The sequence below is a fragment of the Falco punctatus genome (genome assembly GCF_963210335.1).
Source record: "Falco punctatus genome assembly, chromosome: Z".
Classification (NCBI taxonomy): domain Eukaryota; kingdom Metazoa; phylum Chordata; class Aves; order Falconiformes; family Falconidae; genus Falco; species Falco punctatus.
In genome coordinates this window covers 13078089-13091291 of record NC_137586.1, presented here as the reverse complement: position 1 = coordinate 13091291, position 13203 = coordinate 13078089, and the positions used below count along the sequence as shown (strand labels likewise).

Below are 13203 nucleotides of genomic sequence, written 5' to 3'. Positions count from 1 at the left end.
ATTGTACACTAAATACTTAAGTCCATTTATTTCTATTTAATTTCATATAAGGCTTCATTCTTATTTTTATGATATTTCCAAAGTTTTGAAAATCCTGTGTTTGTGAAAGTGGTACACTGTATTTGTCCTGTACTTCCTCTGTCCTGAAAACTATGATATCCTTTTGCTATGTTATGTGCTAAGCCACATGAAGCCATCTGCTAATGCAATTTTTTTAATCAACAGTGACACAGAGAGACTGTCACCGGGTATGGTGTTTGTTTGTTTTAAAATGTTGCACATGTATAATCAACACTGTTCAAATGCACTGTTGAGGTGATCAGCTCTTAGAAGCTCTGCAAGGTATGAACTGACAACACCACAAAGAAATGGTTCAATTTGAGCGTAAAGTGCCTCTGCAGAGATGCACCAACTTCATCCTTTTCTTATGTTTTCATGAGTGAGTCATTTATTCTCAGGAAAAACAATTTTCCCTTAGATAAACACTAATTAATTGTAACAAGCCTATGGAAGCCTCAGCCACCTTTTTCTTTATGATTGTGTCTCCACTGTAGACCCAAAATGGCCTTTGCACAGCAAACCTTTTTCACAGCTCTTTCATCCTGCCTTGTGAAGAAGCCATGTTGTATGGTTTCTTTCATTTTGTGGCTCTTCAAGAATCCCTCTCGTGTCACACCCAGGGAAGAGAAAAGCTTGGAATACTGAGCCCCTGGGCAGTGTTTCAAACACACTGCAGGTGCTGAGATGGCTGGAGCACAAGGGTCTCAACCGGGACAAACAGGAGAAGACCAGAAAATGAAGAATGATTGTCTTCTCTATTCACTTTATGCCATCGTTAACTCACTGACTTCTACTAACTCAGTATCTCATGGGAGGAGGAATTTTTAAGGGAAGAGCGAGGTGCTTCTGTGGAGCCACGAAAGCAGGGGAAGGAGGTGATCTGATTTTATAGGACTGCAGGACTTGCAGCACTGTGTAAACCCACACTCCCAGAGCAGAGGTCATCAAGCTCCAATTCCAGTGTGAGGCTGGGAAAGGAACTTTGAAATGTTTACCTTTGTCTTTGTCAATATTTTCTTCGAGGTTTAACACCATCAGAACATTAAAAATTGAATGGTCGGTGCTCTCTCTGCTCTGTTACACAAAGAAAACACTGGCATTGATTCAAGCCCCAGAGTGACTGTAGATCTGTAGCAACATAACAAGAATTGTGAACCTGCAGAGAGAAATGTGACCATTATGTATTTCAATACTTTTATTTTAAAATTCATTCAAAGAAAACTGCTTCAGGAGCTCACATTATCATCTTTCTCATTATCTTTCCCTTTAAAATTACTGCATGCTACAGAACACAGAGCAGAATAGAGTTGTTTTTTCTTTGGAAATGTCTCCATAAAAACATGCTATAGTTGTTTCTAAGACTTCACAATAATATCTTTCTTGTTGGGTCTTCATCAAAAATAGCAAACAGGCAAAAAACTATGTACAATATGAAAACCAGTGTTTAAAACAGAGAAATTATGATGGTGCTCATTCTGAAGTAAAAAATGTTATTTCAGCTGTTACTGAAAACAATCTAAAATGCTACTAATTCATGAGAAGGGATGAAATAAGTATTTCCTTCAGCAATAGAAATGCTAAAATATCTAAAATGTTAAAGGCATTGAAGAACTGTCCGCTGGTGCTACTAATTTAAGAAGTTCCCCCTTTTCTGTCTTTTTACATTAGTTCAGGTCTTGAGATTATCAATGTGATCAGTTACTATGCTTAATATCAGCTTTTATTGCAATGATGTGGGTTTCAAAGTTATAAGTACCTTGGGTCTGATCTTTCTCATCTGGTTTTATTTCCACATACATAAAATTAAATAAAAGATCTTCTCTAGATCAAGTTTATGCAAATGATATGTTTAGATGAAAATGAGATTTCCTGAGATAACCAGCTCCTTGGCCATCCCACTTTAACAGAACTAGTCATGGTTGAATGAAATGAGGCAGGAAACAGGTCTGCCATCTTCATGACACTTTCGTTTTTCTTTCTCCGACAAACGCCTGCCACTTATTCCCATTTAACAAGCAGGCATGTCATGCAAGCAGCCTTCAAGGAAGTTTTGGTTCTCTTGTTTAAAGGACTTGCAGTATTAGTAATGTCACAACTGTTGTTTGGGTTTTTTTCCCCAATGCTCATTTTGTTTTTGACAGTGATCTCATGAAGTTTCTTTGACTTCCCTGAAAACAAGCAACTCAGCTGGTTTGTGGGAGACGCTTTGTTTCCAGATAACCTACACAAGCCAGGATGAATCATAAATGTCTTTGCCTTGGCAGAAGTCACAGCGTTAGCACTGGTGCCCATTGGTCCCTGCAGCCTGTCAAAACAGAGAGAATGGTGTAAGCAGGAGATGTGGCAATGATGACATTTGATACTTCTGAACTGTAGAGGGATTGCTTCATGGAGGAAAAGGGTAGAAGTATCTGCTGTAAAATGGTTTCAAATACTTTTTGGCAGGTTAAAGTTATAAAAAATGTAAACCAACACACTTTTCCCTCCAAGTTTCCAGCATTCATTTCTCATTCCCTAGCTGCTCCTTTGTTTATTTAAGCAGCAAATGTTCAGGGCCACTTGTCCAAGACTAAACTGTGAAAAGCAATTTGTAATTCTGTTGCCTTCTACGATGTGTTCATTTTCATACGTTACGCCTTTAGATATGCTAGGTGTGTTAAGCAGTTGTATTTCCTAAAGTTCCTTTTGGAAATGAACTTTTTACCTCCCTATGAGTTAATATTTTACTTGTGTATTAAAGACAATGACTTCACATCATGAAGAGACATCAAACCGGAGAGTACTGCCTTTGTGTTGCTCCATGTAAGTACTTGCAGCGTTGGGAAAACAAAATTCAGTGCTTTCTGCTCTGGATTGCGCAATAGACTGAGATAAGTGAATCCTGCCTGTCATTTTCAAGGAGAGCGATCTGTGACCTTTTCTAAAAACCGGACTGCTTTTTGAAAGGGTAATTACCTAAGGCTATGTCTGCTCCAAGGAGGAGCGGGAACGGGGCTGCTGTCGTTCTAGGATGAAGCGCTTTCCTCCCCGCAGCCGGGGTGCTAGGTTTCCCCCCAGTGTTTAATGACATTACAGCACTTCTTCAGAACGTGGGAGCTGCCTTTCCTTGCAATGCTTTCTAACCTCAGTCCTGTCCCTCTCTGTTTCATTTACTCTGAAGTTCCTTTACAGTAATGCACTGCTGCAATTCAGTTCTCCTTTCGTGCGTAGACAACAAAGGAAATTTGCTGGTTACTAGCTTTAACCCAGCTGCGTAATGCCATTGAAGACACAGCCACATGGGCACGTGGTGGTAGGAGCCCACTGAGGGTATGGTTAGCATCAAACCCATGGCAGAATCTGTCTGGCCTTGGAAACCTTCAGTGCTAATGCCAAGAACCAAACCTGCAGTGCAGCCATCTCCCATCTGTTTGGCAGAAGAATTTTTGTTGCAATGGTTCCCAACAGGTAAGGTACATCGGGAGACAGGGACAGTGGTTGCAGCACGTATAGAGGACGATAGGCAGCATCAGAGTCTTTGACACCTGTTTTCAGGGCCCCTCTGCTCATTAGGTGCTGAGGAGAGGGAAAAATAACAGAACTGTGAGGTCTAAGGAGTGACATGAGGGAAAATAAAAAGGTTCTGGCAGAGGTGCCTTTTGTTAAAGGAACGCTAGCCTGGAGTTGCATGGCTAGCACATCACTGTATAAGTGCCAATGTATCCCAAATGATTTATTTTGATTTCTTTTGTTTTTCAACATTCAGATCTGATTTTTTTTTAATAAAATAAATGCCATCTTGCAATACAATTGGCAAGTTACCAGATTCCAGGGATTTTGAGGGCTAAAGTACTTGTTTCTTCAGTAAGTGCTGAAATTCCAGCATGACATCCAATCCCAATAAATAAACTTTTAAGAACATATCCCAAATATTGTTGCATTGTAAAATATGGCCATAAAAGAGCTGTTAGAACTATGGTTATCTGTGAAAGGAAGATGGTGCCTTATCAAAGGGTGGCGTTCTTTTCTGAACAGAAATTTTTGGGTTTGAATATTGTACTTGGAATGGCTTTATATCAAGTGTGCTCAAAATACAAGATTTCAGTCTGTGTCTCTGAAAGTGTAATCCCAAATCTGAAACTCAGACTAGATTCTTCTTTTCACTATTTATGATCAGTTTTACAGGTTGAGCAGTTATATAATACAGTGCTGTATGTTCCCTGTTACCTTCAGTTCAGGAGCTTATGGGTAGCTCTCTACCTCTATATGCATCACTGGATTTGCTTATTGAAAAGAGACTGCAGTTCATCAGGAAATGCCTTTTGATGGACAAGAGGAAGAGTATATTTCCACTGAGTCCCGTGAGCTGTTTCAGCAGAAATAAAAAGCAGTAAAAACATTTTTGAAATCTGTTTATGACCATAAACATAAAATAAATTATCTGAAAAACACATTAGGAGATTATTTGAGGGCATAAAGTCCTTAGAGGTTTTTCAGAATAAATGTCAAGCAAGACAGACATGCTAATTCTACTGTATTGGAACAAAGACATATTCATAGCAATTTATTTGCTATAACAGAATCACACAGAGGCACAGAATAGTTAGGGCTGCCTCTGGAGATGACCTAGTCCAAACACCCTGCTCAGCACAGAGTCACTAAAGCAGGCTGGTCAGGCTGCGTCCAGTTAGATTCTGAGCATCTGCAAAGATGGAGACTCCACAACTTCTCTGGGCAACCTCTTCCAGTGCTTGACCACAGTTACTATAAAAAGAGGGGGGTTTCTTACACTTAAATGAAATGTATTGAATTTTAGTTTGTGCTTATTGCCTCTTGTCCATTCCCTGGACAGCAATGAGTAGACTCTGATTCCACCCTCTTTAACTGCCATCCCCAACAGGTGTTTACACACATTGATAAGATCCCCCTGAGCCTTGTCAGCTCCAGACTGAACAACCCCAGCTCTGTCAGCCTCTCCTTGCATAGCAAATGTTTCAAGCCCTCCATCATACCAGAGCCTCCTCTCTAGTTCATCTCTCTGCCGTACTGGGGGAGCCCAGAACTGGACACAGCATCCCGAATTCGGCTTCACCAGGCTAAGCAGAGGGGATCACCTCCCTTGATCTGCTAGCAATGCTCTACTGAACAGAGCCCAGGATGCTGTTGGCCTTTGCTACAAGGGCACACTACTGGCTCACATTCACCTTGTCCGCCAGGATCCCCAGGTCTTTCCCTGCAAAGCTGCTGTCCAGTCAGTCGGTGCCCAGTCTGTACTGGTGCTGGGGGTTATCTGCCCCCAGGTGCGGGACACTGCGTTTCCCTTTGTTGAACTGCCTGCAGCTCCTGTCAGCCCATCTCTCTAGCCTGTTGAGGACCCTCTGAATGGTGGCGCAACCCTCCGGTGTATCAGCCACTCCACACGCTTTTCTGTTATTTGCAAACACGCTGGGGTGCACTCTGTCCCACCACTCAGCTGATTAATGATGATGCCGAACAGGACTGGCCTCCGTGTTGATGTCTGGGGCACACCACCAGTCACTGCCCTCCAGCTGGACTTTGTGTTGTTAATCACAACCCTTTAAGCCTGGTAGTTCCATCAGTTCCAAGACAGCTCACTTTCCACTTACCTAGTCCGTACTTTATCAGCTTGACTATGGGGATGTCACGGAAGAGAGCGTCAACAGCCTTATTTAAGTCAAAATAAACAACATCCACTGGTCTCCCGTCATCCACCAAGATGTCTAACGATAGAAGGCTACCAGCTTGGTCAGGTGTGATTTCCCCATCATTTTAACTCCAGGCTAATTGTTGGTAGCTATGAATTAGTAACAACTTCATTATCTTAGTTTTAGTATTTGGCCTGAAAAGAAAATGGAAGATGTTTGATTTTCAGATTTCTTGTCTAAGTTGATCAGAGACTATTTGAAAAATAACAAAGACAAGTAATTTTTCCACAAGATTCAAGTTTATTCAGCATGAGGTTAGATGTGGCTTCTGAAACAAAGTGGAAAGGTTCATTGAACAATGATGCTAGAAGCCAGTGTTGAATAGTTAATTTGATAACTGTGCAATGAGCGTACTCATTCAGTTAGTCTGTGCAAGGAAAAACACAGGTCACTGGAGAAATAGTATCTCATTGACCCAAGGAATGTGTGAGTGAGGGAAAGAGTTGGCGTCTGAGTGAAATAGATACTTGTATTTTGTTATTTCCCACACCAAATAGTCTGCAGTCCTTCCCAAGCAGGTAGGTCAAGGTTTAAAAAAACTTACACAACTAAATAAATAGTTTCTGTCTCCAGGTGTTTTTTTGACCCAGTTTGCTCAGCCATCCTGTGATTTTATATATACAGTTAAGGTTTTGGGAAGGTCTCTGAGGCTATGCACAAACATAGACTGAGAAACCTGAACATGTGCAAATTCATATGGATTTGAAAGAGGCAGTTCTAAGGAAAAAAAACTCCCTGCAACTAGGGAACACATCTAAGGCATGTTAACAGCCACACTTCATCAAAGTAACGAGTTACCTGGCTGCCCAGCCTTTCCTTGCAGACTTTGTCTCAACTGCTGCTGCACTGACTGATTTTGAGAATACACCCAGAGGAGATTCTTATAACTTCTTAATGATTATAAAAAGGATTTTCAGTACCTTCCTCTGAATGGATTCATCAGAATTCTCTTTTGAAGCAGGAGAGAAATAACCCTCACTAGAAACTGAAGATCCACGCTCTCAATCTAAAATCCTCGAGGTGTACTGCAGCCATACCTATGCCTGCTCTAGCTCAGGGATACTAATTAGATCAGACCTTCTGCACAGGCACTCAATTGAATAATCAAGTTATAAAGCAGACAGCCACAAACAGGAATGAAGGGGGCTGGCTCGTTTTTTTTACTTCTAAAGCAATATTTCTACTGAAGAGGCATTTCAAAGGGAAACCTGAAAATGCAATTGGAGGTTGTTTTCACATTAAGAACTTGATTAGTTATTTGGCGAGGCTGAAATATTTAAAAGTTCTTAGGCAATCAAAGCCAGTGCCTAATGAGAATATCTGGGCTTTAAAGGTTCTTTCAGTTTGTCACTAGATGTCAGCCTGCACCTTTGGATCCCTATAACTGTGTGACTAACTGTGTGCACCTCTTTACCACCACCCCACCAGGAACCTGTGAAAAGAGGAGACCCATCACAAAAATCTCTTGAAGAACTCTCTAAATACTATTTTGATTCCTTCATCTGTGTTTATTTTAGTCCATGAGAAGGTGACTGTTACAACCGAATGCATGAATAGTTAAAAGAAACAGGAGTGGATTTGAAGCACGTTGTACTGATGGCTTAGGAAAACCCTGGATACCCAGTAGGATTTGCTGTTAATGCGTAGTCTCAAAGCCAGAGCTGGAATGACCCTCTGCTCAGGCCATACACCTGATGCTGTGTACACTCAGAGCAACTGCCCCTTCCTTGCAATGCCCAGGCTGATGATGCCCCTGCCCATGCAACACAGAGCCTGGATTTTGTGCACTGATAGTTCAGATTCACAGCACACATGAACCAAACCGTCTCTCTGCACACGTACAGCTGGCAGTGCTCTTTGGCCGTGCTGAACGCACACCGTGCACAGCCCAAACTGCCAGTCTGGCATAAACCAACATCTGGCCAGTTGTGGATGGGTTCTGCCTCTTTTGAACAGTGGATTCATGACCTACACGTGGTGGATGAGTGTCGCAGCACTCTCCAAACTAGCTGGCTGCAACAAGGTCTTTTACCGTCACATACCAGCATACTCTTCATGCCAGTGCCTCTGCTGCTTTCTCCTCGTCTCTCCTCACCCAGGGCACGCTCTCACTCTCTCTCTCTTCTCTCTGCTTCTTCTTAACTGCTTTCTTAGCATCTGGGATTTTGTTTTCTTCAGAGGGGGGTTCTGATGAACTTATAGTGCCCTGTCTTGCAGCAGCAACAGCAGAAGCCACCCGCAGCATTGCGCTGCTCCCGTGCCTTCCCCCGGCGCAGCCAGATGAGTGGCTTAAAAGAGCTGCCCTCTAAGTCCATAGTCCAGTCTCTACACACCCAAGGTACTTTCCTATTTGGCTGATTTGCCAAATATAAGGTTTCTATTTCTTTAGCAATCAGATACCTGGAGCTTCCTCTGAGCACGGTAACTTGCTAGCATCCTGAGATAACTATGCATTGTTCTGAACATAATCTATTTTACTGTGTTGTTTTGCTGGCATAAAATTATGTCTGCATGGACATCCACAAAAGCAGATGGGTTTTGTCAAGCTGAGCACTTCAGAGGATGTCTTTTATGCAGTTTGCTATCTACTGAAATTCATAGTTACACTTCAGACACCTGGATAGCTTTTTTTTGTAATTCATAAGAACACTTAAGCATCAGGATGGGGATTAAAATTCCAGCAAGCCATGCAAGAAACCATGCTGTTCAAAAACAAACATTAAGAAGAGAATCTGACTTAAAGATTCATGCCCTGTTCTTAATTAAGGTACTTTCTCCCGGCCTATAGAGACAAGGTTAGATCCTTCTGAACTCTGGAGTTAAGTGTTCATGGCATCCTTTTCTCATGCATCAGTGTAGGTTTTTTCATCCGCCAGCACAGGCATTGGGGTTTTCCCCTAAAACAAGCGAGACTCTAATTTCTTGCAAATGTTTTGATTAACACTAGGCTGCTAGATTTTACAGGTCTAGTAAGCTCTCAGGCTCTTTGCACAGCATACTGAAACTTTAATTGAACCAGGACCTGGGAGCAAGTTAATCATTGCTCTTGAAAAGGTGAGACCTAGAATCCAGACCTGGATCAAATTTCTCTTCTGAATTTATAAGGAAAAAAAATCTTGACACTTCCTGGGGGCTCACATCCCAACCACTATGCTGCAAAGTAGTGTTCAAGCGCTTACTTTTCCTTTGTGATCTTGCAATGGTGAGCAACTCATGCAAAAGAGAACTGTTTCAAGCCAGAGGATTGGAGCACATTCACAGGGTAGCCCAGAGATTCAGTCATTCCCCAGGGATGTGGAAGGGGGGAAGCTGAGTCTCCTAGGCTGTGGGCAAAAGCTCTGTCCACTTATTTACTGTTTCAGAAGGGAAGAGGAAGGACCATCATCTACACATGCAGTGAAAGTGGGACAGGAGAAGCATATCTAGAGATAAATGCAAAGAGATGGATCGAAGGAGTTAATTTTACAGCCTCTACTTTAGTGTGGTCTGGCACAGGTTGTTCTGTGTTGGGATGCAGAGCTGCCTCCCTTGCTTAGGATACACACTGCAGCCAGACCCAGTAGAGAGATCCCCATGAAGTGCTGAGATAAATGTTACAGACTTAAGCAGACGTAGGCGTGCTCAGGAACAGACTTCTAGGTACAAAAATTTTTACTAGAAGAAAAATTCAAGTACCTACAGACTTCAACTGGCAGCCAAGTCAGTATTTAGGAAGTTAGAGAGGCAGTTGTATAGTACTTAGATGCTCAAGTTCCTCTGTGGGTATATCCGATTTCTTCAGTCTTTGCATCTGCGTAAGTATGTCTATCAGCTGCCAGCTCACTCCTGCTGTTCTTCTCCAGGCATCTTGCAAGTCAGTATCTTCCCAGTCAACAAGCACCCAAGGCTGTAGTAGAAGTCTCCTCTGCCTTGAAAAAAGCAGAACAGCTTCTCCTTGCAAATAGCAGAACCAGCTGCTTCCAGACCAAACCCAAACTTTACAACAGGAGTTACAGACATGTACATTAAATCTAACAGAGTCTGCAAAGCATAATTGCCACTAATGGTACTGCAATATTCTCTGGACAAAACCACCAAGTTTGGTCCACATCAGTATACAGAGGTGACAAACAACACTCTGCATAAATGCTTTTTTAGCAGAGTCAGGCAGATGTTGGAGTTATACTGCAGGGGAAGGGGCTGGAAATGGAGAGGGGTTTTGATTATTGTATTTATATATTCATCTCAAATGCAGTATCGGGGATTAATGAACTTGTGTTTTTACAGCAAAACCAGAACTGTTGTGGTTTTCCACCTTTTAAAAGAAATATTTTTACCTTTCCATTTTAAAATATTTTTTCCTCATAATAAAAATAATATATATTTTTAAAAGTATATAGATAACCTTACCATAAAAATACCCACAGCTTAAATTTTTACTTTTTTTCATGCACTTAGAAGTTCATGTCAGATCAACCTCAAATTATTTCTTAGGTGTTTCTCTGGAACACAGGCTGGGGCAGGGATTGTCTCTGCCTTTCTCCAGGGTGCGAGAGCACTGAACTGCAGGCTCTAGGGCTGCTCACACCAGAGGAATTAAATTGGAGTTAATTGAAATACTGGCAAGTATCAGTGCAGACCCTTAACAGAACAAAAACCTTTGTGCTTGGTTTTAGCTGAACCCAGAAGCATCCCAGAGCAAGTAACACGAAGTGGCTATGATTTGTTTCTTTTTCCCTTCCTTTATTTATGGTTGTGTTGATTTCCTGAACGGAAATACGATAGTTTGAAGCACACCAAGAGCAAAGCCTGCAGCCTCAGTGCCTTGGGAGAGATGCCTGCCTTGTCACACATGCATCTGGGGCTGTGGGATTCTCCCCCCACTCCCCACCCCCTGCTGCAGCCTGGAGAGGCATTAGGGAACACAATGTCACGGGGCTCACACCCTTCCCTCCAAAACCAGACAAAGCAACACCTCTTCATGAAGCTGCAAGTCCTGTCCTTGGGTTTCTGCTTGGCTGTCTGGGTTGCTCTATACCCCAGCAGCAGGGGAGGGGATGGGGTGGGAGTGGGGGGTGTGTGGGGATGAGGGGGTGGTAGCTGGAAAAGCAGATGCTGCACAGATCCATAGGGGAGCATGGTGCTCCTTGTCCCCTCTCTTTCCTAGGTCCCTAAGAGAGGGGAAAGGGGCCAAGCCTGAACAAGAAGGAGCCTTGGCTTGTCCTGGGTGTCCCCTGCATGTTTCCATTGGGGCAGGCATGATGTAGGCTGCCTGATCCCTGTGCCCTCTCTGGAGTCCAGGGAGCAGCAACCACAGCCAGGATGGCATCATTTACAATGCCGTGCAGCAGCGAGAAAGCAGCCTAGCTCCCTCCCCCTGCCACAAACACACACACAGGGTGGGAGGGCTGCTGAACCCCTGCTGCTTGCACCTCCACACTGGGGGGACACAGCTGAAGCCTCCCAGCCTCACTCCACCCCACCCAGCCCAGCCCCTCTCCTCCCTATAGTGCCTAACATGGACTGCATCCTCCCCAGCTGGAATCCCATCACCTTCCCCAGTTCCTGTTCCCCAGAACAGGCACAAGCACTAAAAATAATCTCCTAGAGCTATCCCAAATCCACCACTGCCTCCTCCTACTCCTGTTCTCCAGTTTGGGGGACATTTTCAACAACTTTCATCAAACAGCTTCCAAGAGCAGACACAACTCCAAAAGAGCATCTCTTAAAGAGAAGCCCTGCTTTACCCATCCCTCCTCCCCTTGACCATACCAGACATTCAATATTCCAGGGCCACATCTTGCACAGACCCCAAAGTCCTACCCCCCGTACCCCCCACCCCTGAGCTCCCTGCCTATCTCAGCAGCGCTGCTCCATGGAGCCAGCAGGCAGCAGATCGTAGTGGCTGCTGTACACCACCACCCCAGGGGGGTAGTAGGCCACCTCTGGCTGGACAGATGCAGCAGGGGAAGAAGCAGTGATGGGGCGTACAGGCACCAGCTCATGCAGGGCCTGCTCCTCCTGCTCGGGCTTGGTGGTGTCAGTGAAGGGGCGCATGGTGGTGAGGGAAGGTGAGGTCATCCGCCAGAGGAGGCTCTTCAGTGCCTTGCGAAACTCCCTGCGCATGAGGCAGTAGAGGATGGGATTGAGGCAGCTGTTGGAGTGCGCGAGGCACACGCTGATGGGGAAGAGGTACACTTGGGAGAGGAAGTACTCAGTACTGAAGTGCACTACGTTGAGTTTGATGAGGATGCCCCACACTGTGAGCGCTTGGTTAGGCAGCCAGCACAAGAAGAAAGACAGCACCACAATGAACACTGACTTAGTCACTTTGGAGCGGCGCTTGGTGCTGGGGCCACTGCAGGTGCTGCCAACATGCTTGTCACTGATGAAGCGCACCAGGAGCAAGTAGCAGAGGCTGATGATGGCCAGTGGCACCACAAAGCCCAGCAGCACCTTCTGGATGTGGTACAGACCCAGCCAGAACTGGGCATTGTTGCCTCGGCCCTCAGGGAACTTGACAAGGCAGAGCACATCATCAAAGACAGTGGCAGTGGTGGAAAAAATAGCATGGGGCAGGGAAGCCAGGATAGCTGACAGCCAGATGAGTGCACAAAACCACTTTGCAGAGCAGCACCCACCCAGCGGGTCACCTCGCCGCTGATTCTTCAGGGCTGAAGCCACAGAGCGATATCGAGCCACACTCATGGCAGTGAGGAAGAAAACACTAGCATACATATTCATGGCTGTCACATACGAGACGATCTTACACATTGCCTTGCCGAAGAGCCAGTTGAAGTCTAGCGCATTCTCCACTGCCCAGAAGGGCAAGGTCAGCACAAACTGGAAGTCGGTCACTGCCAGGCTGGTCACAAAGAGGTTGATGGAGGACTTTCTCCAGCCTTGTTTGCTTTTCATCAGGTAGAGCACCAGCAGGTTGCCCACCAGCCCCAGGGCACACACCACGGAGTACACCAGCGAGATGACGATCCGCAACACATCAGAACTGTCCCCCTGCATCCCATCGGCTCGCTCCAGGTTGATATTCTTGAAGAACTGCAAGAAGGACGTGTTGCTTCTGTTGCCCATCTGGGCGCCCTCCAGGAAAGCCAGCGGCGCGCCCCAGGACTCCCAGTCCGCTCCTTCCTTCATGCCGGCGGCCGGCGAGCAGGCACCGCGCTCGCAGGGCTCGCCCATCCCATGCTAGGGAGGGCGACGGGTCCGCGGGGGGATTTCTGCAGACCCCGAGCCGGCGGCGGGCGGGCTACCGGAGCGGCAGCGGGACGCGAACGGCGTCTCTCCGGCTCGACGAGCCCGCTCGTCCGGCGCCGGCACCGCGGTTATATCCGCGCCGGGGGCCGGGGCATGCGCGGTGCAGCGGCGGAGCTCTCCCGGGTGCTGAGCGCGGCCGGCCGCGACCCCGCCCCCCCGGGCCCCCCGCCCCCCGTGCCCCCCGCCC

The 13203-nt window shown here is 45.5% G+C and overlaps 1 protein-coding gene across 1 annotated transcript; it reads right to left on the bottom strand.

The window, feature by feature from the left end:
- Window positions 1–109: 109 nt before the first annotated feature.
- Window positions 110–13200, bottom strand: RXFP3 (relaxin family peptide receptor 3). Its single transcript, XM_080372594.1, has one exon. It carries the CDS (start codon window positions 12939–12941, stop codon window positions 11604–11606), a length of 1338 nt encoding a protein of 445 aa, XP_080228720.1. The 5' UTR covers window positions 12942–13200; the 3' UTR covers window positions 110–11603.
- Between the last annotated feature and the right edge of the window lie 3 nt (window positions 13201–13203).

What these genes read in the sequence shown, in the direction of transcription:
- RXFP3 (XM_080372594.1), bottom strand. Translation starts at nt 12,941, where the DNA reads ATGGGCGAGCCCTGCGAGCGCGGTGCCTGCTCGCCGGCCGCCGGCATG.